The sequence below is a fragment of the Clupea harengus genome, chromosome 17 (assembly GCF_900700415.2).
Source record: "Clupea harengus chromosome 17, Ch_v2.0.2, whole genome shotgun sequence".
NCBI classification, from domain to species: domain Eukaryota; kingdom Metazoa; phylum Chordata; class Actinopteri; order Clupeiformes; family Clupeidae; genus Clupea; species Clupea harengus.
In genome coordinates, this window is record NC_045168.1 from 7765735 (window position 1) to 7792883 (window position 27149).

General features: G+C 40.4%; 1 protein-coding gene across 1 annotated transcript; it reads right to left on the reverse strand.

Annotated features, from left to right (window-relative positions):
- Positions 1-10560: 10560 nt before the first annotated feature.
- On the reverse strand, positions 10561-27043 carry LOC105889284 (myosin-7-like). The gene is made up of 38 exons (XM_031584055.2): positions 27012-27043; positions 26355-26564; positions 25982-26125; positions 25735-25891; positions 25532-25559; positions 25331-25436; positions 25148-25240; positions 24972-25035; positions 24786-24884; positions 24596-24699; positions 23091-23229; positions 22711-22829; positions 22445-22594; positions 22188-22358; positions 21659-21968; positions 18660-18733; positions 18294-18499; positions 18085-18208; positions 17847-17983; positions 16143-16398; positions 15757-15999; positions 15498-15674; positions 15261-15406; positions 15057-15147; positions 14585-14974; positions 14363-14489; positions 14149-14267; positions 13809-14005; positions 13526-13709; positions 13278-13443; positions 13069-13193; positions 12644-12952; positions 12352-12555; positions 11972-12268; positions 11770-11874; positions 11568-11663; positions 11349-11483; positions 10561-10689 (listed from the first exon to the last, which is right to left on the reverse strand). The coding sequence occupies exons 2-38, from the start codon at positions 26553-26555 to the stop codon at positions 10669-10671; spliced, it is 5814 nt and encodes a 1937-aa protein (XP_031439915.1). The 5' UTR covers positions 26556-26564; positions 27012-27043; the 3' UTR covers positions 10561-10668.
- Between the last annotated feature and the right edge of the window lie 106 nt (positions 27044-27149).

Consider the following 27149-nt stretch of genomic DNA (forward strand, 5'->3'; position numbering starts at 1 on the left):
TTAAAGCTCTTAAAGTTTTAGGTAAATTATCATTTGATCACTCCGGTTGTCTTACCTGTGGGTAATGGGATGATAACCTGGAGTGTGAGCAGACACAACTCCCTGTTATATATACAACAAGCGGCCCTCTTATAAGGGCTGTGGCAGAAATAGACAGCTGTTGCACCCCAGTTAGGTTTGAATGGAAAGGTGGGGGCAATTGGGTCATTCAGTACTGTTAAAGTTACAGTAAATAATTGCTTTTGCCGATTAGTAAAATGCTGCTGGATTTATACAGTAATGATGATTTAGAAGGAATAATGAAAAGGTCATGTATCATAATATTTCTTGGTATTCTGTACCTCTTTAGTATTTGTGTGACAGGTTTTCATGCATTTCTTTAGAGTTTTAAGTCTCTGTTTGGTGAGGGTGATGGGGTACAACATCAGTGAAGGAAGGACATCCATAATTATTCCGTCAACTCTCCAATCCATAAAAGGAAATAGTTACACCGAGCTGTCCATACTTCATCAGTTGCCAATTGATTATATATAGCACCTGGGATGACACACTAGAAATCTGGCTACTGGATGAAAAAAATAAGTATTAATTAAGAATTACCCAAACTAGTATGTTGTATTTAGATTAAGCTGAGATTGTGAGTATGTGTACACATAGCTATATGATTTTGATGCAGAGAATGTTATGTTATGTTAAGTTCAGCGGTAGATGCATTAAAAAAAATGTAAATGCCGTAAACAATGAAATAAAAAACAGTGATGTGTTTGTGTCTTTGTAAAGCATCTCTGCCCTAAAAGATGGACATAGTAAGTCTGCCAGTGATCTTTATGGCATATTGCCTCATCTGAAATTCTTCAAGTGTTGTTTATGAGTGTTCTCTTGTGGTCACGGGTGCTAAAATGTGTGGCCTATAACAAAGCCTAGCTGGTAACTGACTCCAGCGACAGTGCCTGTCTGTGATTGTGAAGAACAGCATGCCTCTTCCATTATTGTTGCCTCAGTACTGAAAGGAGCCGTCTGAAGGTTAAGTTTGTGTGCTAACGGCATCAGTTACTCACAGCTTAAAGACCCCTCAAGGGTCAGTAGTTGACAAGAGTCTGATATCCATTTAAATTGTTGAAATGTTCATGAAAGGCCATTCTAACAAGCTGGGGTGTTAATAACCATCAGGGTGTGAGAACAGCTGAGGAGCCTCCATAAGGTGACAGAGAATTGTTTGAGTGCAAGTGATAATTTTTTGGGGACAGCTGAAATTTGTTGCCCACACACATACAAATGCTGCCCACACACACATAACGTAACATTTAAAGAGGAATCGTACATTTTCTGGGGTCTCCCAAAAGTATTTTATGGTGTTTTAAATGTTTACCATCTTCATTATATCCATGTAAACAATTGTGATGTCAACAATCTCAAGTTTGCCACTGTATTACACCCTATCCCTTAATAAAGAGTGCCCTCCAAAGTGTGGAGGGGCTGGTTCCGGAAAGGCCCAATATAATTTGCTATCCGCCAAGTTATTTTTTTTCTAGTGATTTGAAAGCTACATTGACTGGCAGGAAGACAACAAGAACTCGTTCAGTAGTTCATGCCTCTGCATTTGATTGATACGGCTAGGTCAGGTACTAATTGTTAGGTAGCCAGCTAGTTAGTGGTTACATCAATCAGTTCAGTCATACATACATCACCTTTAAGGTAACATTCTAGGATATGTGATTATTGTAAGAGTTGGACATCAAATGTAAGGAAATGTGATAGGCTTTACCATTTCATTTTGACAGTATGATGGCTGGTTATATCGACAAATAAGAGTCTTTTCAATAGCTTCTTGATTCAGATGAGTAAAACTTAACTTTGAGTGAAGTGTTTCAGACAAACAAGCTGACTGCTTTCACTTTCAAGTGTATTGTTTGTCATCAACTTCTAGTCCAAGGAATGAGTAGCCTGAGGAAAAAAGTGTACAAACTAAATTTAATTTTCAGTCAGAATATTTTATAGAAGATATCCAGTTGCCAGGTTAAAGTGGTGAAGGTGAAAGACAAAACAGAACGGTACAATGTATGTATGGTAAAGGTTTTCCAGTAAATGCCAGTATTTAGATTGACTTGCATACAGACATAGATTACAGCTATTATTAGAAGCGAATCAAGGAATAGCCAAGGTCAATCAGCTGCCAGCTGGTAGTCACACTTCACATTGTCCCATCCTGTCAGTGCAGTATTGCTATTCTACCTTCAGACTTAAGGATAAAGATAGCCCTGTGAAATATCTGCTTGCTGCCTTCCTTTGACTGAGAAGAACAGCTTGTGTAGGTCACTGAACTTGTTCCAGTTGTGTAAACCCATCATACACTATTGACTCCTTTGGTCAAGGTCACTGTTTGCAATGGCCAGTTGCGTTAGACTCTTACATATAGAAGAGTAATACAGTAGTGGAAGTAGCATAAATGTGACCTGGTTAAGTATAGACAGCTAAAGAAACAGGTTGAGGGAAACAACAAGGTCCAAGTACCATTGATGAGTGCTAAGACATCTTTAATTAACATCCTCACACGTAGTACCTTAGTTTTACCCATGAATTACCTATAGAGTGTTAGGTACCTGTAGTATAATACAGGTGAAATGACTGGATGTTTTATTTACCAACACACTGTTACATCTGATTTGTGCCATGATTAGGATTTAAACCTTTTGAACTTTTGATTTCAACCATTTTGGAAACCCAATGTGTAAATGTAGGAATTTGTAAATTGCTTAGAGGAAACTGTCATAACATTTTGATGGAAGTTGCAGGATCAGGGTCAGATCAGGATATTCTTTGTTAGCTTGTTTTTCATTTTTTTTAATTGCAAAGTTATTGCTAAAGCCAAATTTGAAAATGAACTTCATTATAGATACATATAATTGTGTTCATTTGCTATTTTAATATCAATAATAATGTTCTTGTTAAATACTGTGACACATGAGGGAAAGTCATGACAATTAATTCAGAATCAGCAGATGAACTATGAAGCCCACTTAAGGGTATGTTTGGGGGTTGTAGACATCTCAGGTTGCTTGTATGGTGACACCTGATTCTCTGCTCAGTCTTGTTTACTCTGCATGGTTTCCTTGCCATTGTCCTTGAGGACAAAGATAACCTGTGAAATTCCTGCTGAGTGCCTCTGTCTGATTGAGGAGACAGCTTGTGAGGAGCACTGATGTTCTAAGTGATGATACATGTGTAAAGGTCATCTCATCTCAGCTGTTCAGTTGAAACTCCTCCTTCAATAGCATTACAGTATTAACCTCCTCCTTTGCCTTGGACAACTTGCAGTCAATGCAGTTCCCACAGCAATCTATACGTATTACCCTTGTGTTATAGTTTTGTAAAGTCTGAAGATACTTCATTCGTTTTCCTTCAGGGCTTTTGTACAAGATGCTCTTACTCATATTCTACAAGGTGATTATGATTTCGATTTTGTGTAGATTAATGTTTTCTTTAATTGTTCTTACATGAAGGTCTGGGTCCCTGTTCAGAGAGGCAAGAAATCTCAGACTTCCCAGCAAGCATAATGTTGAAGTGGTGGCTCATTTTAAAAGTGGTAAGTGTTTTTGGACCTACTAAATAGTTGTCAGTTATGTGCTTGTACCCCCTCTTCTCTCAAGTAATAGAGCATGGTTTTAGTTAGAGTACCAGAGATCAGAAAATGCATCCTGAAAGGTTCCATTGCAAAAAAATGGAATGCCTATTACTAGAAACATTGTTTTTCTTTTACCTCAGCCCTAACTTGCCAGTTATTGTAGTGCACTGCAACATGAAGAATATCATAGTTTGTGCCTGTGGACCTTTAAGGACAACCTCACTCCTCCAACACCACACCACCTCACCCCATTTCCATCCTCATGCTGTCAGCGGTTCACTCTGAACTCCTCCTTTAATTGAACAGCGGACAGTCTTCCCTGTTACTTTAACAAATGTTGAAGAAATCACTGTGTCTTAGGTAAATCTATTTCTACATTTTCCTTTGTATTTTTATTTTTGATGTTACCACTTTTGGATGATATGGATAATTTATGCTGCATTTGCTGAACAAAGAGCTTTTTAGATATTAAAATTGGTAAGCACCCCTTGGTCTTTTTGTTAAATTTTGTAAAATGATAGTCATTTTATTGCGTAATTGTCAAAAAAATATTTTTTTGTTGTTATAATTGTGAATGGGTGTGTGTAATTGTGCCACTCAGGCAGATACATATGCGCATGGTTTAGCAATAGTCTATTATTCAGTAAAATATTATGTCATGTTTTTTATCACATGATTATCTGTATTAAATGTGTATTCTGTAGATACATGTATACATGATGTACGTGTACAGTCTCCTCCACAATTATTGGCACCCCTGGTAAAGAGGAGTAAATTAGCTTATTATCACACTGAAATACTGAGACAAAACCCAACCCTCAAATCTGGTCAATTTATTCTGAGAATAAAAAAAAACCTAATCAAGAAATGTATTTTTAACCCAACTGCATATGCTACAATTATTGTCCCCCCTGCATTTAATAATCTTGTGCACTCTCCTTTTAAACTCACCTGTTCAGTAAACAATTTTTGTGTAAATCTAGACTTTTTGTGTAAATCTTGTTCAAGTCTTTTATTGTCAGATGCACAGAACAACACAGAGTCATACTGGGCACTACATTTTTTTATGACAAGGCACTGCACAACAACCTAAAATAACATAACATATAAATACTCTGAACATATACTAAAAATACAATAAATATAATAACATAATAATAAATCTATACTAACGTAAAAAAAAACTATAAATGTGCTAAATATACTAACTATACGAAATATATTAAATATACAATACAAGATACTAAACATATAGTGCGAACAGTAGTTAAAAGTGTGTGTAAAGTGGCAAGTGAATAAAGTGGCGAAAGTGAATCACTGTCCATTGAGAAGCCTGATGGCCCTCGGAAAGAAACTGTTCTCCAGTGTACATGTACGAGACCGAATGCTCCGGTATCGTCTGCCAGATGGCAACGGTGTAAAAAGTCTGTAGGATGGGTGGTAACAGTCTTTTAGAATCCTGCCAGCTTTTCTGAGGCATCGTGTGTGGTAGGTGACCTGCAGGGCTCGGAGCCCCTTGCCGATGATGAACTCTGCAGATCTTACCACACTGCATATGACTTTGCAGTCCCTGTCTGTGCAGCTCCCATACCACATTGTGATGCAACCAGTCAGAATGCTCTCTATCGTGCATCTGTTGAAGTTTGTGAGGATGACTGAGTCCATGTCAAACTTTTTCAGTGTCCTCGAGAAGAAGAGACGTTTCAGGGCCACTTTGACCACCTTGTCTGTGTGAGCAGACCAGGAGAGATCATCGCTGATATGGAACCTGAAGCAGCTGACCCTTTCCACTTCTGATCCATTGATGTGGAGGGGTGCATGCTCCTCCTCCTGCCGCCTCCTATAGTCCACAACTATCTCCTTCAGTCTTACTGAAGGTTGAGAGAGAGGTAATTATCCTGACACTATGTTGTCAGGGTATCAACTTCCTCTCTGTAGGCTGACTCGTCGCTGTCAGTGATGAGGCCCACAATGGTTGTGTCGTCAGTAAACTTGACGATGAGGTTCGAACTGTGCGTTGCCGTACAGTCATGTGTGAACAAGGAGAACAGGAGGGGGCTGAGCACATATCCCTGTGGGGTGCCTGTGTTGGTGAACACCGTGGATGAGGTGCGGTGACCGATTCTCACCACCTGTGGCTTCCCCATCAGGAAGTCGTAGATCCACCTGCATAGGGAGGTGTTTAGTGCCAGGTCCACGAGCTTGGAGACGAGTCTGGAGGGGATTAGGGTATTGAATGCTGAGCTGTAGTCAATGAACAGCATCCTCACATACGTTTTCCCTTTGTCCAGGTGGGAGAGAGCGTTGTGCATTGTCAGGCTGATGGTGTCGTCTGTAGACCTATTGGACCGGTATGCAAACTGCATAGGGTCCAGGGTGGAAAGCAGCGAGGAGCAAATTAATGATTTGACTAGCCGCTCAAAGCATTTCATGATGACAGAGGTCAGTGCTACTGGGCGATAGTCATTCATGCAGGTGACCTTGGTGTTCTTGGGCACAGGGACGATGGTGGTCCTCTTGAAGCAGGTGGGGATTACCGACAGGCTGAGGGAGAGGTTAAAGATGTCATTGAAAACCCCTGCTAGCTGGTCAGTGCAACCCCTGAGTAGGGTTGGGTACCGAGAACCGGTACCAATATGGAACCGGTTCCAATACAACCGGTATCTACCCGGACCGAAATGCAACGCAGATTTCGGTGCTTCATTTCGGTGCCTGAGCCAATTGAACACGGTCTCTAGGCAGATTCCGTGGGGCACATGTAAAACTGCCCCAGCTTCCAATGTAAACTTTGTCCTGTGTCGCTCACGCTCATTGGTGTTTTCATAGCAACAGTCTTATGACAGTGAAGAGCAGGCAAGCATAAACAGAACTAGCCATCAACCTTTTAACAGAGAAAATACCGAAAGGTAAACGGTCAAAAGTGTGGCTGTATTTCGCACAAAAAGATTCAAACATCGCGACGTGCAGCAAATGCAACAAAATAATTGCGTGAAAAGAGGGGAGAGAAGGCAAGAGTCAACGGCAGATCAGCAACTGAAGACTGAAAAATAAACGGAGATGACAGATAAACTACCAACGGTAGTCTCTTAAAGGGGCAGTACACATTTTCTCGTACTCAGTGTGTTCAAGTAACAAGATTAACTATGAACAAGATAGAAAAGATAGGTATAAACAAATCATGAAATGGTGAAATTTCATGAAATAAATGCAAACAAAATAATACATTTTTGACTCCAAAGGCAAATATGCTCATATTTTTGCAAAAGAAGTTTGAAGCTGTTTTTTGTATTTATTTATATTTATTTAAGTATACTATAAACTGTTGTTTACAGTTAATATAATGTTCATAGTTTGAAGTTAAAAAGTTTGAAGCTGTAGTTGGAAGCCAAGTCTTTTGTATGTATTTATATTTATAATATACTTTAAACAGTTCATATATTGTTCAATTTGAAGAAAAAAAATTGCCTTGGCAATAAAAAAAGCCTTTCTTTAATGTTGTCAATCGTCGCTTTGCGCTTTAAAAAAAAAAAAGTATCGGTTCCGGCACCGTTTAGGCACCGGTATCGTTTTAAAAGTATCGGTTATGTACCGGTATCGGATAAAAACCAAACGATACCCATCCCTACCCCTGAGTGGCCTCACCTGGTATGCCGTCTGGGCCTGGTGCCTTGTGAGGGTGGCTTGGCGTTTAGATAACTCCACTGCAGGAGGGTCACGGTCCCTCTCAAAGCGAGCGTAGAAGGAGTTTTTAAACATTGTCCTGCCAGACGACCCAGTGTTAGTTTTGTTGGAAATTGATATTACCATTAATTTATATACTTACCATCGCATTGAAAGTATGTTCTCGTGTGTGTGTGTGTGTGTGTGTGTGTGTGTGTGTGTGTGCCATGTGTATTGACAGTCTGGGCACACCCTTGGGAAGCCAAAACCATGGCCTATGCTAAGTAGGCCTCATGAATGTCTGCTCTTGACACCCTAGCAGACATCCTGCCTGCCCTAGGTGGGGGGATACACATCATCTGTCCACCATCTTGCCTTTGTGTGTGTGTTCCGGAACCTTCCGTAGGAAGGTCACCTCCCCTCCCCTCCCACTCACATGCCCCCTTCCCAACCTTGACCTGTAAAAACATCCCCAATGTTGACCCTTGACCCCACTGTAACCTCCCATGACTGACTAGTATTTAACCTGTAACACTGTGATGCCCTTTAGTCTTTTGCCTGCCTCTACTTGATGTTGGAATTGACTCCCTGCAGGAGTACCTTGAAATACACCTCCAGAAATCTTTGATTCATCTTGTGGTCTTTTGTCTAAAGTTTGTCGGCTCTACAGCGGTTCAGTTTACTGGCAGAGGCAGCCAGATTTGTATTTCAAATGTCCTGGTATTTCATGGATTGCATGATGCCATGTACCTAATGAGGTTCCCTGGGGCTTTGGAGGAAAAACAGCCCCACAGCATCACAGACCCTCTAGCATACTTCAGGTTATTTTCAGTATAGCCAACCTTGTGTGTTTTTTGCCAAAAAGCTCAATTTTCGCTTCATTTGACCATAGAACACGGTTCTGAACAGAGTCCCTATAGTGTTTAACCAAGTCCAGGTGCTTACATTTTTGGTCTTTTTTTGGCATGCCTTCAAAATAAACTGTTGATATGGAAGTGGCATCTGATGGTAATTTTGGAGACAATAAAGCGCAGAGGACCGTGCAGTGCCGAACAAGAAAGTCACTGAAAAAACGAGGGTTTATAGCACGGAACTCGCTGGAGAGGAATCCAGGTGACAGGGAACGTGCTGGAGCGGAATCCAGCGGGCAAAGAGAACACTTAACTTGTCTTCCAGGAAGCAGAATCCTGAGAACGCTAGATGTAGTGGAAGCTGGTCGTCTCGGGCAGTAACTTTGTCCATGTAGCGACGAGACCAGACACGGGGGTGAGGGGAGTGAGGAGTATATGTAGGGACGTGCCAGGTGTGTGATTTGGAGAAGTGAAATGAGTGGAGAGTGGACGTGACTGATGAGTTGGGTGTAATGCAGCTGTGAGAGTGTGCTAAAGGGGGCGTGGCCGGAGCGGATGTCAGCGCCGACGTGACAAGTTTGTGTTCCTAAACACTCTTCAGTTACATTGAGTTTATACGTATTTCTAGGGGGTGCCAATAATTGTGGCACATGTGATTTTGTTTAAAATAATTTCTTCATTGGATTTTTTCAGTGTAAGATTAAGCTAATTCACCAAGAGATGAATGTCTTATATCCCTCTTTACTCATCTTTACCAGGGGTGCCAGTAATTGTGGACGGGATGAATGTTAAGAATGCATAAAGATGGATCCTTGATACAACACCATGTCACCTTAGTCCCTGAGAAATGGTTTATATAGCATAGCATGTTTTTCCCTGTGAATAGTCATTCAGTTACTTGTACAGTACATTGTTGTGTGAACTGGGTACGTGCTTCAATGTACCATGGATTGAATGACTGATGTGGGAAGACATTCCTTAAATGTGTTTGTACAATTTCATTACCTCTATGTCTTTCTTCGTTGACAACAATTGCTAGCATTGTTTATGTCCTTTTGTGTGTACAAGATTCTTTCCATGTTGTTTTTTCTAGTTTTATTTTAAGAGATTGTAATGTAAACATGTCTTTTAACAACACTGTGGTGAGGTTTTAACATGATACTATAGTCCTTTTATTGACTAGTCAACAATAGTCATTTTATTGCGTAACTGTCAAACAAATATTTTTTTACAGTATCTTCCTCTTTATGATTGCAAACAAAAGTATTTTACCATTGGTGAGAAGTCAGTAGAAGTGTGAGCTGTGAATTGTGAATGGGTGTGTGTCATTGTGCCATTCAACATGGTTGAGCAATAGTCTACAATTCAGTAAAATATTATGTCTGTAGTCAGACCATCATTACATGTTTTGGACATTTATGGACATGTATTTTATCACATGATTATCTGTATTAGATGTGAACTCCGTAGAACATAGTCTTTATACATGTATACTTTGCCAACTCTTCACACCCTTTAATGAACCCACCCTCCTGTTCTGAAGACCAATCCAAACTCCTCCCCCATGGCTCCAGGTCTGTGCTTCACTGTGAGAGCTGAGATTTCTACATTTCTATCCTCTGTTTAAAGTGATGCACTCTTCTCACTACCGGTAAATTATTTAAGCTTTGTTGTAATGTTTTCACTGTAGGGGGATGTTCGCGTGATGAAAACAGAAGATGAGGTTAAGTCCATTTAAATTTTTCAGGTGAACTAATAGACATCTCTATTGTCTACTTTCTTGTGTACCCTTTTTCTGTATCTCATTCACATGATATTTCCCCTGTAGTACTAGTGGAGAAGAATTGTTGTGCAGTAGAAGGTGATTCATTCAGTAGATACACAGAAGTCATTATGGACACAGTGTTTTACATAGTTGAGTGTTTCTCAACCTCTAGCATTACTTTTCTGGATATGTAAAGAAGTGAGGTCCTTCAGTGTTTTACAGTACTCAGTTTTAAGGTAATCTTTTGAGCACCCAGTATGACCAAAGAACATTATAAGTTATTTTGAAAGTAACGATTCTTCTGTGATTTTCTGAGATTTTTGGCCAATTTTGTTCAGTCCACAAAGTTAGTTAGTCCAGCCCTTCCAACTTCTCATCATTGCACCCCAACAATATATTCCCACACATAAAAGCAACTGACTGACCTTCATCAAAATTCTGAAAATGTTCCTGGTCACAGTTCTGTATTAGTAACATATACATTCTTTAAGAGGCTTTTGGATACATACTTCTACCATTGTGCCAGCTGCCATGTGCTGGCTCAATATCTGTTTGCTTTTATAGTTAATGTATTGCTTTGAAGCAAAAATGTATTATTTGATGGTTTTTCATCAATAACTAATCGGGTGCTAGTATACACTAAAATATGACAACCAGAATGATATTTTTAACACACATTTTATTCAATCTACTGTAACACAGCACAGCTAAAAGGACAACTAAATCACTGTAAGGCAGAAATGCTCTTAGGAAAGGTCCAAGTCTGAGCTTCACTCTTCATCATGACCTTTCTGCAAGGGAAAGAAAATAGATGTATAATCTGTTTTAATCAATCAAGTAATTTACTGTTCAACAAATATGTATCTTGATCGGGCAAACGGGTTATCAAGGTGAATTGCTGCCCACTAGTTTTGGTTGTGATTGGCTGACAAGCTGCTGGTAGCAAGAACATATATCTGTGATTTTTCTTGTCAGATAAAAGGTTATGCCTCAGGTTAGAGTGGGAGTTTAAGCATTATTGGCCGAGGGGTCATCATTGATTAATGGATGATTTTTTGCAATCTCTACCATCAGATAGGCTAATTTAAGTAGTGTTAAGGACTTTAATGTCCTATAAATAATGAGACTTCAGAACTGATTTTAAAGTTTATATAGAAATAAATCTCATGATCACATGATTTCACAGTGGACAAGCTGGTGTCGTAAAAACCTAATTTGGGTTTTGTAGACTTTGATGGCTTTACTTTGCTTGCATGCTGAGGGCCATGATCACTGAACACTCAAAACAGACAGACTCTGTCGTTCTAGGTGGTGTGAATTGCTTGCCCGTTCTAGTGTTAATTATGGACCCATGTGCTTAGTAAGCAGATACTTGCCATGCAATATCAATGGATTTTTTCGATGAAAAACATTGATAGTGGATTTTATGGATTTGAGTGTGTGAATTTACCTTGCCACCTGCATCACGGCTCTTGGTTCTCATCTTGTTGACCTGAGACTCAGCAATATCAGCTCTCTCCTCAGCCTCATCCAGCTCATGCTGTAGCTTGCGGAACTTGCCCAAGCTGCCGTTGGCCAGTTCCTCCTGAAAAACATAATTAGTCACGGAATTAGGTGAAAGATCCCTGTATGAATGAATGAAATTAGTGGTGAATTATGGGAAACTTACAGCCTCCTCTGATGTTCTCTTGTAGGACTTGACCTTCATCTGCAGTTTGTCCACTAGATCCTGGAGACGATGCAGATTCTTCTTGTCTTCTTCAGTCTGTAAAGGAAGAGGTTAGTACACGTTGTATTACTGTGTATCTATGTGATGTGAGGGAGAGACACACCAAGATATTTTTCCAGACATTTTATGAAATTCAACTTACCTGGTAGGTGAGCTCCTTGATGCGTCTCTCATATTTGCGGATCCCCTTGACAGCATCAGTGGCCTTCCGTTGTTCAATCTCAACCTCATTTTCAAGCTCCTTCACCTATGTAGACACATGAACCAAACGTCAAAACTATATTTTGAAAAGATATCCTTACTGAACAAGGAATAAACTCAAATCAGTAAAATAGAGCTCTCACCCTGGACTCTAGCTTCTGGATCTGTTTCTTGCCGCCCTTCATGGCGATTTGCTCAGCTTCATCCAGACGGTGCTGCAGGTCCTTGATGGTCTGCTCCATATTCTTCTTCATGCGCTCCATATGAGCACTGGTGTCCTGTTCCTTCTTCAGCTCCTCTGCCATCATGGCAGCATCAGTGATGGCCTTCTTGGCTTTTTCCTCAGCATTCCTGCACTCCTGCACAGCCTCTTCCACTTCAGTCTGCAGCTGGGATGTATCACCCTCTAGCTTCTTTTTCTGGTTCAGCAAGCTGGTGTTCTATGTGGGAAGACAAAAATGTTCATGATAGTCTGTGTCGCATTATGAATTAGTCAGAAGAACCTCCATGTTTTGGATTTTACCTGAGAGTGCAGAAGCTGCACCCTCTCGCTGACGTCCAGCAGCTCCTGTTCAGCCAGTTTCCGGCCTCTCTCAGTCTGCTCCACCAGGGACCTCAGCTCATCCAGTTCAGCCTGCAGCAGATTGTTGCGTCTCTCCACAATTGCAGTGTTCTCTTTGAGATCATCGTTAGCACGGACAGCTTCATCCAGATGAAGCTGAGAGTCCTATGATGGAAACATTTTAGAAATCGTAAATGCACATGGACATATTTGCATCTACAGTTATGACTGACGTTATATACTGCTTTTTAACCTTCAGATGCGAGTGGAGACCCTTGAGCTGCTTCTGGGCCTCAGATGCCTGCCTGTTGGCCTGGCTGAGCTGGATCTCCATCTCATTGAGGTCTCCCTCCATCTTCTTCTTCAGCCTGAGAGCCTCATTCCTGCTGCGAGTCTCGGACTCCAGGGAGCTCTGCAGGGTATCCACCACTCTCTGCTGGTTCCTCTTGGCCTGCTCCATCTCCTCATCCTTCTCAGTAAGTTTACGTTCAATATCAGCTTTGACCTGGTTAAACTCCAGCTGAGCTCTAAGGATCTTACCCTCCTCATGCTCTAGAGTACCCTGTTGAAATATATATATTAAATATAGCACATTATTATATACACAAAGAACATTCCTTAGCAATTAAAAAAAAAAGTCCCAGTATTACTGACCATTTATTTTTATTTTTAACGTACCTCTGCTTCCTCTAAAGCAGTTTGAATCTCTGCCTTTTCTTGCTCAAGTGTCTTTCTGACCTTTTCAAGTTCATGAATGCTCTTGCCAGTCTCACCAAGTTGCTCAGTGATATCAGATATTTCCTCTATGGGGTAAACAAAACTGTGTTCACATACAAAAATATGTTCACCGTTCATGCACATGGCCGTGATTTCATGTCTTTACAGACCTTGGAGGTTTTTGTTCTCCCTCTTCATGGTCTCCAGGTGATCCAGAGATTCCTCATAAGAGTTCTTGAGTTTGAAGAGCTCAGTGCCAAGAGATCTGGCCTCTTTCTGGGAGCTCTCCAGCTCAGTCTGAGCCTCTTCATACTTCTGCTTCCACTCCGCTAGGACCTGATCAAATTGAAATATGGAGCATGAGTTTTCATGTGATATTATATGAAGTGTTGGAAGTTAGGAGAAATGGGTTCGTAACCTTGTCAAAGTTTCTTTGCTTCTTGTCCAGGGCAGCAGCAGCAGCATTGGATCTCTCCACATCTACCATGAGATCTTCAATCTCATTCTGCAGTCTATGCTTAGTTTTCTCAAGGGAGGAGCATTTAGCATTAACAGCCTCCACAGCTTCCTCTGCATCTTGCAGACGCTGAGCCAGCTTTTTCCTGAGTAGAAATAGATTGAAAGTGTGCATTATGATGGTACTAGCCATGTTTAGTCTTTGATTTTAAACAGTTCATACAGCGTCAGGTCAGGGGCCTTACTTGGCATCTTCCAGCTCCTCAGTCCTCTGGACGGCATCAGTCTCGTACTTGGTTCTCCACTGAGCCACCTCAGAGTTGGCCTTGGAGAGACTGCGCTGCAGCTCAGCCTTGGCCTCCTGCTCCTCCTCAAACTGCTCCCTTAGGAGGTCAGCATCATGGCGAGCAGACTGCACTGCATGGGCTAGCGCATTCTTAGCCTGGGAAAAATTGATCATAGAAGTAGCCAATAATTACATTTTTTCAACAGTAGAAATTAATACATTCATATTTACCTTACATTATGCTGTAACAGTATGTTCATCATTCATGTAAGTCATGTTATAGTATGTTTTCTAAACACCTTGATTTCTTCCTCCAGTTGTCTTTTAAGGTCTTCAACCTGTTGGGTGTAGGATTGCTTGCCTCTAGTTAGCTGAGAGACAAGAGAATCCTTCTCTTCTAGTTGCCGGGAAAGCTCCCCTGTTTGATTGAGACATGATAGTTAGTCATGATAGCTAGCTTGTCATGAGAGTGTTCATTTTTAAACATGTTACATCAGTGTAATTGTTATGTACCATTTTCAGTTTGTAGCTTAGCTTTCTGCATAGAAAAATCATTGATGCCGCGCTGGGCTTCTTCATACTTTGTCCTATATTCAGTCATCTGATCCTCCAAGGTCCTGCACATTTTCTCCAAGTTTCCCTGAAAAAAGAAAATTGTTCATGAAAATAGAAAGATCAAAAACATCTGGACTCTTGATGTAAACACTATTGTTCATGAAAGTTTTTATACTTTACCTTGGCTTTGGAAACCTGCTCCATGTTGGAGACAACATCATCCAGCTCCAGACGGAGTTCACTTTTCTCCTTCTCAAGCTTTTGTTTCACTCTCTGAAGGTTGTCAATCTGCTCGCCGAGGTCAGCTACACTGTCTGCCTGCTTCTTCCTCAGTGTGGCAGCGGTGGCCTCATGCTGCAGAGTGGACTCTTCAAGGTCTCTGCGCAACTTCTGGAACTCAGCCTCCCTCTTCTTGTTCATCTCAATCTGGGCAGCAGTGGCACCTCCAGCCTCCTCCAGCCTCTCACTGATCTCCTCCAGCTCTCTGGACAGGTCTGCCCGCTGCTTCTCCACTTTGGCCCTGGCAGCTCTCTCAGCCTCCAGCTCCTCTTCTAGCTCCTCAATTCTGGCCTTTTTTCAAGAAAACATGAATGTGTTCAAATGAAATGTCCTATTGTATACTCAGTTTTTATACTAATTGTTTCCTCTGTACCTGAAGTTCCTTCAGTTTCTTTTGGAGCTGTGCTCCCATAGCTTGCTCATCTTCAATCTTGCTGGTAAGCTGGCTCATATCAAAGTCTTTCCTGTGGTAAAAAAAACAAACAGATTTCATCGTCTTTAGACTAAACATAATAGTTTGTTTATTAATGAAATAAATTGGTTTAGGTTTTTCTCATGTGTCATCCAGAAAACATACTTTTTCATCCTTTCCTCTAGCTGCTGTTTATCATTCTCTAGGTCCATCACATTTTCCTGGGTCAACTTTAAGTCACCCTCAAGCTTCCTCTTAGCTCTCTCCAGATCCATCCTTAGCTTCTTTTCCTGTTCCAGGGAGCCCTCAAGCTGAAAAATAGTAGGAAAGGAATTGTTTTTCATTTTTCAGACACCAGCGCAATACACAAAGAATTGAATAAGGTGATAACTGGACACACACATCATCAACTTGCTGCTCCAGCTTGGCTTTGGCCTTAGTCAGAGTGTTGACTTTGTCCTCCTCACTCTGAAGGTCATCCAGCGTTTGCTGATGAGCCTCCTGTAGAGCTTTCTTCTCCTTGGTCAGCTTGGCAATGATTTCATCCAGAGCTGCCATCTCCTCAGTCAGGTTTTTAACCTAAATGAATAGAAGGAATACAAACATTTTAGCATAGGGAGTTCCCTTACCATAACCTTGCACCTATTTCACATTCACTGACCTTATTTTCAGTGGCATGTTTCTCTTTCTCTACTTTAGCCAGTGTTAGCTCCAGATCATCAATGTCCTTCTTGAGCTCAGAGCACTCATCCTCCAACTTCCTCTTCTTTGCAGTCAGCTCTGCATTCATCTCTTCCTCATCTTCCAGTCTCTCAGTCAGCTCTTTGCTTTTGGCCTCAAGCTGGATCTTGCTCTTGATCAGACCCTCACAACGTTCCTCAGCATCACAAAGACTATCTTGTTCCTGTGAAGAGTAATTGATTGCTGTAGGTGAAAATGGCCATGGCAGCTTAATGCTCATTTTACAAATATTTCCTTCATCTATATGTCAAACAAATGTATCGTTAAAAGCAGTTGTTATAAACACTGAAAATAAGCTTTACTCACAGTCTGAACTGTAAGTTGCAGGTCATTCTTCTCTTGGAGAATAGAAACCATTTTCTCCTCCAGCTCTTTTCTACGAGCTTCAGATTTAGCATAGGCCTCCTTCAGTTTCAGGAATTCTTCCTTCATGTTGGCCATCTCTTTCTCAGATTCAGCTGATTTCAACAGGGGCTTGATCTTGAAGTACATCTTCATCCAGGGCCAATTCTTGACACCCATGAATGCACGGACATTCCACTGAATCACGAGTAGGGCATCCCTTAAAATTTGGAAGGGAAAGAAAGTCATATCGTGTCTGCAACAAACAGGAGATTGTAGAAGAATAGGGTTGATGTGATTTAAAGTCCATTTTCTCATCTGAGCGCAGGAAGAAATGTGATAGGCATGTTTTAGTGATTACATTGTAACTCCTGTACAACATGTAGCACATGTTCACATTCAAGTTCACCATCGGCTCAACCTTTGTACCCATATACTGTATTTATAGTAGTGTTTGAGGGTGCATTGACTTTAACGTCAGCAATTTCAGCAATTCTCTGTTCACATGAATCACATAATTTATCTTTGCCCTCAGAGTTTTTGTACAATAAAACTGGAAGGAAAGGAAAGTTCATTTAGCCAAAAAAGAAATGTCAAATTCTCCACATACATTTCATATTTGATACGAAGGAGAGCTTCTTGGGAACTGAATGCTGAATGCAACATTTTTCAATGTAAAAGTAAAAGGCTCTACTGCATTGTTAAGAAATGTGTGATGATTACGAGTGCTTCCTTGCTGTGTGATCAGGCAAAAGGAGTTAATCTTCAATCTCATCAGACATTGATAATGAAAGTGCTATGACGATTACATCTATTTCATTAAAACAAACTTCAGGACCCGTATTAACAAAGCATTTGATCTTACCACTGAGAGTATTCCTAACTCACACTAAAAGTTTCTAACTGAAAGTTCGCTCCAAAAATCCTATTCCCAAAACTGGCTGACATCAAGTCATGAGCTTGCTTTCAATTACCTTGGTGATTGATGAGTGACAGGTCTGTGCCGGTGATTAGGCATGCCTTTTAGGGCGTATTGCAAAGAAAAATTAATTCATCAGTAATAACAGAATACGCTACCCAAACCAGTATCTTCTAGGAGTTGGTCTTAGTGAGTTATGAGTCCTCTTGACTGCTTCTTAGTTTCCCCAGGGTTAGGTGCTACTATTAGCGCTAAGGGGCTCCGGAATTAAGCTTTAAAAAGTTGTAGTCCCAAAGTAGAGATTGACATGGCCATTCTTTTGGGGAATTTCTCCTATATCGACAAGTTAGGAGCTTCTGTTAGCGTGCTTTGTGAATAAGGACCCAGGTCATTCTGTGGAAAATTTCCTTTCGTTTGCACCTTTAACACACTGTATGGTGTCAGCTAACCTAATGATACAGTATGTTCTTTGAACATGTATTCCTATTTGAGCCATCAGTTAGGCAATATTTGTTTTAAATCAACCATAATAAATTCCAAGAACCATGAAGGCTTTTGTCCCCACTATCTTGTATAGACAGTTTTGGTCATATTTTTTCCAATTTTGTCAATAATGTATACATGCAGTAATATATAGAAAAACAACATTTGTAGAAAAACAAATGCATTTTATCATATTTTCCAGAAGTGGACACTTAGTAGTAGTAGTAGTAGTATGACACTCCCATTTAATTAGTAAACCAATTTACCTGCGGTCAACAATCTTCTGGAATTCAACTCTTGCCAGATTACCGCGACCACTTGCTTGGATACCAGTCATGATGATAGTGAGCCTGTCGTCTCTCAGCTCCTCAAGGGCACCCAGGAGACCGGCTTTGAAGAACACCTTAAAATCAACAGTTTGGGCGTTTAGAGTTTCATCAGGCTTAACAAAATGTGCTAATTTAATATTGAAGGTGTGTATAGGAACATTATACAATTAAACACCTTAGTGTGTCCAAATCTGTACTGCTCATGGTCAATATCTAGAGATCCCAGCAGTTTCTCTGCCCCCTTCCTGCTGTCCATGAACTGTCCCTCAGGGATAGCAGCAGGATTCAGGATACGGTATCTGAAAAATTGTTAAATAGTCTGTTTGATATGTCCTCTTAGTGTTATCATATACGTAGTCAGGACAAAACATTAACAGATTGTACCTCTGTTTGAAGTCTGGATACTGGATCCTGTTGGGGAAGCCCTTTCTGCAGATCCTGATGCCTTCCAGCACACCGTTACAGCGCAGCTGGTGCATGACCAAAGGATTCTCCATGGCCCCAGGAGTCTTGGTCTCATTGGGGATGATGCAGCGCACAAAGTGGGGGTGAGTCGACCTCAAGTTGGTCATCAGCTTGTTCAGGTTCTCCTGTTGTAAGATATTTTGTATTTACTTAATGAGAGTTCAGAACAGCATGAGTATGTCTTTCACAGGTTTAGAACTATGATAATGAAACAGTAATCACTGACCCTGTGTACAATGCATAATGAACAGAAACATCATACATGAACTAATAAGTCATACTGACCCTATGGAGAGCGGACACAGTCTGGAAGGAAGAACCTTTCTTCTTCTTACCAGCTTCCTTGCTCTTTGTAGCCTCTGCAGCAAAAGTATAAATGTCCGTAATTGAATACAGACTCCGGCTTGGGGTTGAGGTTGGATTAGATTTCTGATGACCCTAATTTATATGTGGACTGAAATTATTCAAATTTTGGATAATGGAAACAACTTGGAAACCCTTGAGTGTACCCCAGTTTTATATGTAAGGCAGAAATGGATCTTAGGATTGGAAAATCACAGATGGCATTCTTCCTCTGCTCATTTGGTGGGGCCTAGGTGTTGGTTTATGGTGGCCCCAACAAACATTCCAGAGATGCACGGTCCCAAAATGTTGATCTTCCCACTCCCTGCTGAGACTCTTATCTCAAACCTATGTCTCTGGTTCTATCTCTGTACTTTTCCATGCCGGGGTGAAACTAGGGGCAGAGAAATGAATGTAAGAATGTTTAAGTGAAATATTGCATTGTAATATGATTTCTTTGTCATGTTTGGGTTTATTTGAATGGTCTCAATCTGAGTGGGAAAATGGTCTCAGTTCTACAGCTGTATATATATTAATTAAAACATGGATATCAGAGACCTGATAATTCTGGTCTCTATGAGAGTGCAAAGGTATCTCTCTTTGGAGGGGGTCCACCCCAAATTTGGGTGAGAACTCCCTCCATTTTGGTTGTAAAGGCCCCGTCACACCATAACGTTCTGGTCAACGTTCTCTGAACTTTCTAATCGTTCAATTTCGAGCGTTCTAGGGCGAGGTGGACACATCTGGCGTGTGACTTAACGAAAGAATAGCGTAGGACTGACGCATGACTACTAGCGTGGGACTCACGCATGAGGAGCATGTAACCATAGACATGTATATATGTGCATGTAACAGCGACGTGTCACTGGTACGCGACAAACGTGTGCTGACGTGTCTGCTACTAGCGCTGCTGCAAGTAAGAAGATGATAAATGCTGCTGAAAGTAAGAAGAATACAAAGCCTCTTTCACTAGCAATGTCTTCGGACGAAGATTTACTGTTATTATTACTGTGATTTACGAAATAACGGGCGTTATTCCTGGGGTTTTATGTTATTAAAATAAATGATTTCAATTTTACACTGAATTTGTGTTTCTCAATGTTTATTATTAGACAACATAAACACATCCACACACATTGTCCATGTCACAAGCGTCTTCATATCATATCCATCTGCCATGGAACAGCACCAGCTATAACAGTGCTCAGCTATGTTCAAGTTCAGTACATCTACTTCATGCTGGGCTCAAGCAAGCATATATACCCTCCACTCCGCTTTTTGCTAGATTATGCAATGACCTTGCATGACATGATAGCATTGCATATGTCGATGTATAGTGCACAGAATAACGTTTGCAATGATGTAAGTTGCGTTTGTTGATCACGTATGGTTAATAACATATTAATTGTAGAAGGGACATGATAAAATCAAGATCTTCCCTTGGTGAAAAAACTTTCGCCGATATCTTTGTATGAGAGATGGGTTAGGTGCTCAAATTTCCCGGGATCAAAGAGGACATTAGTAGGCATGTCCAAACTAAAAATCACGTCTCAGGATTGCTGCGCACATAAGTTATTTCGGGTGCATCAACTGTACTCAGTCTACCCTACCCAAGACTGACTATGATAGCCAAACGCGTGCAAAGTTAATAAAACGTTCCACGAAAGTTCTCCAGCGTTTAAATTAAACGTTAGAGAACGCTGGTCTCCATGAGAACTTTTGTGCATGTTCAAAAATGTATTTTCGGACCAGTGTTCTCCGCCGATCACCGACGATTACTGACGATTACAGCGTTCACCAGCTTTCACACAACGCTCTTCTGGTGCTATACCAGCGACCGTGGACGATTACCAACGTTTCCTCTAACGTCATAGAACGTTGACAAGAACGTTATGGTGTGACGGGGCCTTTAATGTGTGAGTCTCATCTTGAGAAACCTCTTATCTATGGGGGTAATTATTAGGCCAGATGCAGGACTAAAATGGGTACTTAAGGGTAAGACAGTCAAAGAACTTGGAGCACTTGGAGAACTTCTGTCTTCAGATCTCCCTCACAACCGTGTGAGTAGTTATTTCTAAGCAGCCAGGTATGTTCATGCTCTCTAAGTGTTTTTATGTTTCATGTGGTGTTTTAGACTTATATTCTTCACTTAAGACTTCCGGTGTTCCCACAGATGACGGGCTAGAGGTAGTTCCATGCCCAAAGTGGCCACAAGCGTAAAACTTTGAGGGAACTGGCTATCTCAACTGGACTAGACATGCTACAGAGAACTGTTAATTGTATTATATAGCGGTGGTTTGCCCCAGCCTCTGCTCTGGATCGAATGGTTATACGGAATCGTACTGCAGCCTGGCGCCCGTCCCTGAACCAAGTCGAACTAACAAGCTGCAAGGCCCCGTAACGGGACTTTAAGACCTCTGAGGTAGATCCAGAATAATTTCAGCCTGTGTCGTGGACATGTCAATCGGCCGTGGCATTATCCTAAGTGACACTATTCCAAGACAAATCCGGTTATTAAAAAGTAAGGGAGGAATTCATATACAGACGATAGGTGTACAAAAGAATGAGTTGGAGATCAGCCTGCAAAACCCGGTACTAATATACATTAAAAGCTAGGAGCTAAGGCTGAGTTCCTAATAGAGTGGACTCAGACAAGGAAAATGGAGTCAGATTAATGATTGTCGTACTAAGAAAGGTGTGGCAATAAATGTTTTCAGCAAAGCGAGGAGAGGGACGCATCCACTCAAACCTTCCAGACGCCTATTCCCTCATTGGTCTAGGAAAGCTACGTCTTACATATACTTTTGCCAATGTTCTCCGTTTTTTTCGTATATGGCAGTTGTGTGCTTGATTTTATATTGATTGTCAGTCCTGGTTCCTCAGTCCTGATTTTACATCTAGATAATAAAGGTCTTGTTTTATGTAATGGATAAATAGCTTACCATCATCAGCCCCAGCATATCCAGCAAAGAGTTGTCCCAGCATCTTCATTGATGACTTTTGATACAGTCCCACAACTGTCTCATTGAGGGGGTCCTTGTTTTTCACCAGCCAGTTGCAAATGTTATAATCAACAATTCCAGCATAGTGAACTAGGGAGAAATGGGACTCTGGTCTCCCCTTGATTAGCCTGGGCTTCTGGAAGCAGGCATTTTTGCCCAAGTGGTTGTCATAAAGCTTGGATTTAAATGTAGCATCACTGGCCTTGGGGAACATGCACTCCTCTTCAAGAATGGACATGATCCCCATGGGCTGTAGTATAAACAGACATAAGAAATATCAGATAATTGTTGGTGTGTTTTTCTCTTAATAAATCTAGGTCTGAAATCACATTCATGCTCCATAGTAGCACATTGTAAGTTAATTTCTGAAACAAATATGTTATTTTACTGGAACTAGATCTTAAAATGTGTTAAAAATGACATTTTAACAATAATAGTAATTATACATATAAACTATAGCTTTACACACCTTTTCGATGAGTTCAATGCACGCCGCCAAGTCCATGCCAAAGTCAATGAAAACCCACACAATGCCCTCCTTCTTGTACTCCTCTTGCTCCAGTACAAACATGTGGTGGTTGAAGAACTGCTGCAGCTTCTCATTAGTGAAGTTGATGCATAGTTGCTCAAAGGTATTTAACTACAAAAGAGATAGATGTGTTGTTGGCCTTTTATAGCATCAGGTTTCTTTTTTAACTAGATGTTTGTTTTGTCTTACAAACTCACATCAAAGATCTCAAATCCAGCAATATCCAGCACACCAATGAAGTACTGGCGAGGTTGTTTAGTGTCCAATTGGCTGTTGATCCTCACTACCATCCAGTTGAACATCTTCTCATATATTGACTTGCCCAGGGCTCCAATGGCATAGTACACCTTCGAAATGAGGGGTTAATAATGGAAACATACTTAATACATATATTCAATATACTTATACTTAATACTTTATTGACAAGGGGACAAAGTTCTGACAAAACTTCCATCTCTCCTACCTGTTGGACACTCTGTCCCTTGGTGACCCACTCATTTCCTACTTTGACCCTTGGGTTACATAAGGCCTTGACGACTTCAGCAGAGTTCAAGTTCATCAGATAACAAGCCTTGTCTATATCTGTTTTAAGAAAAACATACTATATGCAGTAGTATTACATTTATGCATTGATACATTTTATGAATACAATTTTGTGACCATGTTTTTTAGGGGAAGCTATCGATCTAAACCTTCAATAGGAGTAGTTATATCATGATGTTAAGTAGCTAAAAAACAATCTTTGTCACAACGTTGGTTATTATTCAGTGTGGTCAGGTAAAATTGACTGTCAAGATACAGTGGTGCTTTTCATCATAATGAAGCAGTGTTTGGATAACATACCCTCAGTGCCATCAGCCTCTGCCTGCTCCTCTCTCTGCTTCGTCTTGAACTTCAAGTTGCCATAGTGCATTATGGAACCAGTCAGCTTGTAAATGCTCATCTTCTCTTCTGCAGTGAAGCCCAGCACATCAAAAGCTTCCTGTAGCGTAAATAATAGAGTAAGTGGTGAAATTACCCTCACTAGCTGTGTATAACTATATGTAACCCAGTATCACCCAGCGTCTTTGGGTACCTAAACGTATTATTATTATTAGGATTCCTCCGTTAGGAGGAAACCTATTGTTATTGTAGGCTTTATTATTCTTGTACCATGGGAGTCAATGGCAGCCCCTAGAACCGTATGGTAACTTTTTCTGAAATTTGGCACACTCATTAAGGACAGTCCCTTCTTTACTCACACCAAGTTTCATGTCTCCCACTAGACCATGCTAGCGCCACCAACGGGTCAAAGTTGGACTTTTGTTAACACACACAACTTTTTAACCGTTTGACCGATTTTCAAAAATGTGGTACCATTGGATTCCTTGAATCAAGACGAATTCGACGTTCAATGGCGACAATTTTCGGTTGTATAGATTTTCTGTTATTCCCGGTTTTATCAAACTGCTTTGAAAGCCTACTCTTCCTACATTTTTTCTCAAATCCCATATGGTAACTTTTTTTGAAATTTGGCACACTCATTAAGGACAGTCCCTTCTTTACTCACACCAAGTTTCATGTCTCCCACTAGACCACACTAGCGCCACCAACGGGTCAAAGTTGGACTTTTGTTAACACTGTAACTTTTGAACCGTTTGACCGATTTTCAAAAATGAGGTACCATTGGATTCCTTGGATAAAGACGAATTCAACGTTCAATGGCGACAATTTTCGGTTGTATAGATTTTCGGTTATTCCCGGTTTTATCAAAAAACCTTTGAAAGCCTACTCCTCCTACAATTTGTGTCAAATCTTCTTCAAAATCACCAGAGATGATCTTCAGACCAAGCCTCACAAAACGTATTCATAGAATTTTGATCCTCACAACCGTTTGTCCGGTACAGCCACTCAAATTCAGCAGAAAAGCCAACAAACAAGAAGTGAAGTAATATCTAAGCAAATCTTTGAGACATTAACCTGGGCGTCAGTGGTACAGGGGTAGAGAAGTCGCTTGGTAATCAGAAGGTTGTAAGTTCAATTCCCTGTCGAAGCGTCCTTTAGCAAGACACTTCTTTCTTTTCTTCTTTCCCTTCTTCACTCTTCTTTCCTTCTTTTACTCTTCTTTCCAAAATTGTGAAGAATATACATTTTCCCCTGGTTTCGCAATCTTTGGAGGAATCCGCATCGCTGCTTGCAGCTATATTTATTATTATTATTATTAACATAGTAAACTTCAAAAGGACAGAGACATTGCAGGGCTCCTACAGATGAAAACAGATCAGAACCAAATAGAGCAATTCTCCAATGTATTTCTATCCAGCGGTCTTTCAGAAGACTAACTTAAAGACAACAGCAGCTTTACTCACATCAGTAGCCATCAGCTCATCGCCATCATCAATGGATGCTACTGTGGTCTGTCCTTGGGAGATGAAAGCATAGTCGTAGGGGTTGGTTGTGATGAGCAGCATCTCTAAAATGGAAGAATATGGTTCTCATCAGTTTCTTCCTCAGTAAGGGTCATGTGGTAATGTTATGTTAAAGTTTTGGAATTCTAACCCGGCAGTTCTGGTTTCCTCATAGAGAGGATCTGGTAGAAGATGTGATAATCTCTCTCAGCCTTGAGCTGGAAAGTCACCCGAGACTTCTCCAGGAGATCTGCCAAATGATGAGGAAATAAATGTTTTTCAGCATTTCAGGAATAATAGATTTTGATTTGATGTAATTGAACTGAAGCTCACTCACATGTCTCAATGTCAGCAGAGGCGAGTTTGCCAGTTGCATGAAAATGGATTCTGATGAATTTACCCTGACAAAAACATGGATATCATTTGTTTAGCATTCATAATGCATTGTTGTGCATTGCTAGGATTGTATTACCATTTCTTGAGTGACGTTTGACAATCCAAAGTTATACTTACAAATCTAGAGGAGTTGTCATTTCTGATGGTCTTTGCATTACCAAAGGCCTCCAGAGCAGGGTTACACTGGATGATTTGATCTTCCAGGGTTCCCTGAAGAGAAACACCTATCAGTGTCACTGCCATTTTGTTTATAGGGAATTTGCATTAAACACAGAAGAGGCACTGACTCAATTCAACAACCTTTTTGTCATTCGGATCCTTCTTGCCTCCACCTACAGCAGCAATGCTGGCAAAGTACTGAATGACTCTCTTGGTGTTCACAGTCTTCCCAGCACCAGATTCTCCACTTAAAAAGAAGGGCAAGGAATTTAGTTTTTATGTTATTAATTTCTACCAGCACTTTATTCAGAAATAGAAAGAGCATTACTATATTGTACTTACGTAATCAGGCAGGACTGATTCTCCCTGTCTAAACAAACAAAACAAACAAATTCATTTCATTTTCCTGTGTTTTTTTTTATACATCTTTTATATGTATATGTAGTAATTATACCTAAAATATGAAATATACTTTTAAAGTTTTTTTTAGCTGATGTTTGAATACAACACTCAGATTTGATTGGAATATATGAAGACTTTTTTACCTGACAGCATGTATTGGTAGGCATTGTCAGAGATGGAGAAAATGTGAGGAGGAGCTTCAGTCCTCTTCTTGCCTCTGTAAGCCTCAACAACTTCCTGGTTGTACACTGGCAGCCACTTGTAGGGATTGACAGTCACACAGAACAACCCAGAGTAGGTCTGTACAAAGAGACATAAGATTGATCATAATTCGTTTGAACATATCTGACATCTCCTGAGAACCTAAGACACACTTGTCATTGTACTCACGTAGATCATCCAGGCTGCATAACGCTCTTTGAGGTTAAACAGCACAGCAGGTTCGTGCAGGAAGGTTAACATCGCCATGTCCTCAATTTTGTCATATTTTGGTGGATTCTGTTGGTGGACGTTGTCTTCTTTCACAGTGACAGTCTTTGAGAAGGAGTGAATATGTCAGTCATACAAATCTTTGTTGTGAGGACATTATTCATCGGAAGTCAAAAGTCGTGTGTTTTTCACAGGCCAGCAATCATGGAATTCTACATATAATGATAAATATAGATGAATTTTGTAGTCTTTAAGGCCAAAAATGTTCTAAAAACAGTCTAAAAGATTTGTTCAAATAAAATGTGAAAGAATACAGTAAAACGGATTTGTTTACCTTCTCATACTCAGTATCAACGGTGACTTTGTCCCCGTCTCTGCTGACAATGGTTCCCTTCACAAATTCAACCTCAGGATCCGTCACGAAGCATGCCCTCTTAATGTCAAATGGGCGAGTCTGGGCCTCCAGACGCTCCATATCTGATTTTCTCAGAAATGAAGCCGCCGCCCCAAACTCTGCCATCAGCGCGTCACCCATGGTTTAGTCCTTGATAATGTTAATTAGATAGATTGAATAGATTAGATTGTCAGAATATAAAGATCACATCATAGACTTACAAGTACAGCTATTTTGACAAAAATATATCAAGCCTGGCGACTGGATACTGGACAGCATGACTTTTGTGTGTAAATATGACCGACCGCAACTAATCATTAGTCAGACAGTTCACTGTAAAATGGCATAATTCAAGACGATTGTTGATGGAGATAGAACAAGCACAGTTCAAGTCAGATCAACCACAGCAAGACACAGAGAATATCCATATATGACTCATTATGTCATTATATTATCTATATATACTTTAGAGTCACAGTTAAATTACACATCCAGTATTGATACTGAGTTTAAGAGTTTAAGTAAGCTTAATGTCATGCTGAGTATACTGTATTACAAGTGCAGTATAGACACAAGTTTTAAAACCAACTACAGTACCTTTGATGTTCACTGTCTTAATGATTACTCTGAAATGAAAAATAAAAAATAAAGAGATTATCTATCAAGCCCTAAAATGTCATTATTAATTCTTAGCATTTCAATGATCAAAGAATCACAATAAACTGTTGGATCTTA